Here is a 2,528-nt window from a genome sequence, read left to right as displayed (position 1 = left end):
TTTTAATTAATATTTTAATGTCTTCACAAATTGTACGAATTTTTTTAAATAGCTTTCGAAAGACGGGCTATAGAAGCAACCGCGGAGGTTCAGGCACAGTTAAACTGTCCCGTAAGTTTTCATCCCGGGAGAAATCGTGTCGCACCTTCTGAAATAATGAGGATTTATCAGGAAGCTGGAGGACAGGCAAGAAAAGCGATTATGTCGCACCTTGATCGTACGTTTACTCTAATTCAGATAACAATTCAATTGCTACTATGATTTTGCTTCTTAAAAAAAGGAAATGAAACATATTATATTGTGATTTCGTTAATTATTATTGAACTTCAAATGGGAAAAATCGACAGGAACTTTACTCTCCCTGGAAGAACTTTTAGAGTTCGCCGATGATGCGAAGTGCTACTGTCAGTTCGATTTGTTCGGTATTGAATGCTCGTTCTATCAGTTGAATCCATTCGTGGACATGATATCCGATGCGCAGCGTATCGATCGCTTGAAACATTTTCAAAATAACCAGAAGTTGGATCGCGTACTCTTGAGTCACGACATTCATACCAAACACAGATTGGTACGTATTTTAAACACCAAATAAGTACGAATAGCATGAAGCAGCATATGAAACTTTTTATGAACACAATTACACATTTTCGAAACTTGTTTTGAAAAAGATAAAATTTGGCGGGCATGGATATTCTCATATTTTGAACAATGTCGTACCGAAAATGATGCTGAAAGGCTTCACATCTGAGGATATTGATACGTTGACTATTCGCAATCCAAGGACTTGGTTAACATCTTAATCGTCACGTTACGAAGATACATGAAAACGGACGTCTATAAAATTAAAACGACACATTTGTACTGATTGAAAATAATTTTTCACAAAATAAATTATCCATTCTAAAATGCGTGTAGTTAATAATAGTGTTCCCACCAAATTAATATCAGAATTTCAATAATTCAACATTCCAACATGTAAATTTATCCACGGTCATTACCAAGCTGTAATAAAAACGCTGTAATAATAACAGTGTCTTCCAGCTACTCGATCCTCCACGTTAATAACCCGGACACATTTGCATCCAAGGGATTATTCTAATTCTAAATACTTTGTAACCGCGTTAAGCGTTAAAGTCTTGTAAAATAACTGTCATAAAATATACGTAGATTCTTATTGATTTAGTCTACAATTTGGAACAATCGAATCAGGCATTAATTAATAATTGATTACTTGAGCTGATTTCCTGATAGTCGAAAACTGAACGGCGGTGCTCGAACGGCGGAGTGTTTACGACAATCGTAAGAGGTGATAGTGGTTCAAAGAGAATGATTGTGGAGCGAGGGGGGCGAGTGTACGACCCCTGAGGTCGAGCCTCTTGTCTTTCTCCGTTTGCCAGTTTACCAATCGAACTATCAATAAGTAGCGGCACCAAAGGAAACCTGTGTGGCTTCCTCGAGTTTGTAAAACAAATCTGACTAAGAATAGAGGAAGAAATGAATACGAGGAAACCAAGAAGGGACTCAGACGTCCTGCCATCCAAGTTTGGCCACAAGGAGCTGCTCTTCAAATTCCTCGTAATCGGCGACTACGGTGTTGGTGCGTTCACATAGTTTCCAATTCCTGCCTAATCAAAACTTTGTAATAGCTTTCATACTGTATCGTTTGATTTCTCGTTGCCATGAATTTTTCCAATTATCAGTTTCATAAATCAAANAATAAACAATTTTATTTATTAATTAATTATTGACGCAGCAGTATATGCTCTTATAAACGTTATAATAATGCTTCTTATAATTGAGTCTCATTAAGGATCGTAATAGAAAACTGTCTTCATTGTTATAAAACAAGTGTGCTTTTTTGGATTGCGATAATTGTTTTTCCATTCATAGGCAAATTCACATCGAATTACAAGATTACTATAGGAGCCGATTTTGCTATAAAAACGATTGATTGGGATCCCTTTACGAAGATAAATTTACAATTATGGTATTATTAATTTATTCAATGGAAGTTTAAAGATTTTATTATTTTTATTATTTCATTCTCTAGGGACGTCGCTGGCCATGAAAGATTCGGATACATAACTAGAGTTTATTATAAATACGCGTACGTACTATTACATATTAACAAAAGCTGTGGTATCTCTTTTAAATGAATTTTTATTTGATTATTCACTAAAGGTCATTAATGTATTGTACGTAATTATAATTTTTAGAGTGGCCGCGGCATTAGTTTTTGATATTTCACGAATAGCGACATTCCAATCGATGAAGAGATGGCTGACCGATCTAAGGGAAAAGGTCGCGCTACCGGATGGGTCAAATGTACCGGTGGTACTTTTAGCAAATAAATGCGACATACCTTGTCCAGTTGTTGCGGTCGATCAAATTGCTAAATTTTGTAAGGAGAATGACATCGGTGCTTGGTACGTGACGTCTGCGAAGGAGAATACAAACGTTGGCAAGTACATATGTCATTTTTTCAATCATTCGCTTATTCGAAGAGCAACATTTTCATACAATACAAC

General features: G+C 35.9%; 2 protein-coding genes across 2 annotated transcripts; both read left to right on the top strand.

Moving 5' to 3' along the window:
• The first annotated feature begins 12 nt into the window (after nt 1-12).
• Nucleotides 13-906, top strand: LOC108623366 (phosphotriesterase-related protein-like). The gene is made up of 3 exons (XM_018021821.2): nt 13-217; nt 348-568; nt 669-906. The coding sequence occupies exons 1-3, from the start codon at nt 157-159 to the stop codon at nt 798-800; spliced, it is 414 nt and encodes a 137-aa protein (XP_017877310.2). The 5' UTR covers nt 13-156; the 3' UTR covers nt 801-906.
• A 96-nt stretch (nt 907-1,002) lies between these two features.
• Nucleotides 1,003-2,511, top strand: LOC108623365 (ras-related protein Rab-38-like; the record flags this gene model as incomplete). Its single annotated transcript, XM_018021820.2, has 4 exons — nt 1,003-1,601; nt 1,850-1,987; nt 2,051-2,107; nt 2,217-2,511. Coding segments are annotated over exons 1-4 (597 nt in total), but the record flags the coding sequence as incomplete, so codon positions are not given.
• Between the last annotated feature and the right edge of the window lie 17 nt (nt 2,512-2,528).

This window comes from Ceratina calcarata, unplaced genomic scaffold (assembly GCF_001652005.2).
Source record: "Ceratina calcarata isolate Rehan_Ccalc_2016 unplaced genomic scaffold, ASM165200v1 scaffold2617, whole genome shotgun sequence".
NCBI classification, from domain to species: domain Eukaryota; kingdom Metazoa; phylum Arthropoda; class Insecta; order Hymenoptera; family Apidae; genus Ceratina; species Ceratina calcarata.
This window is presented reverse-complemented; position numbering and strand designations above follow the sequence as displayed.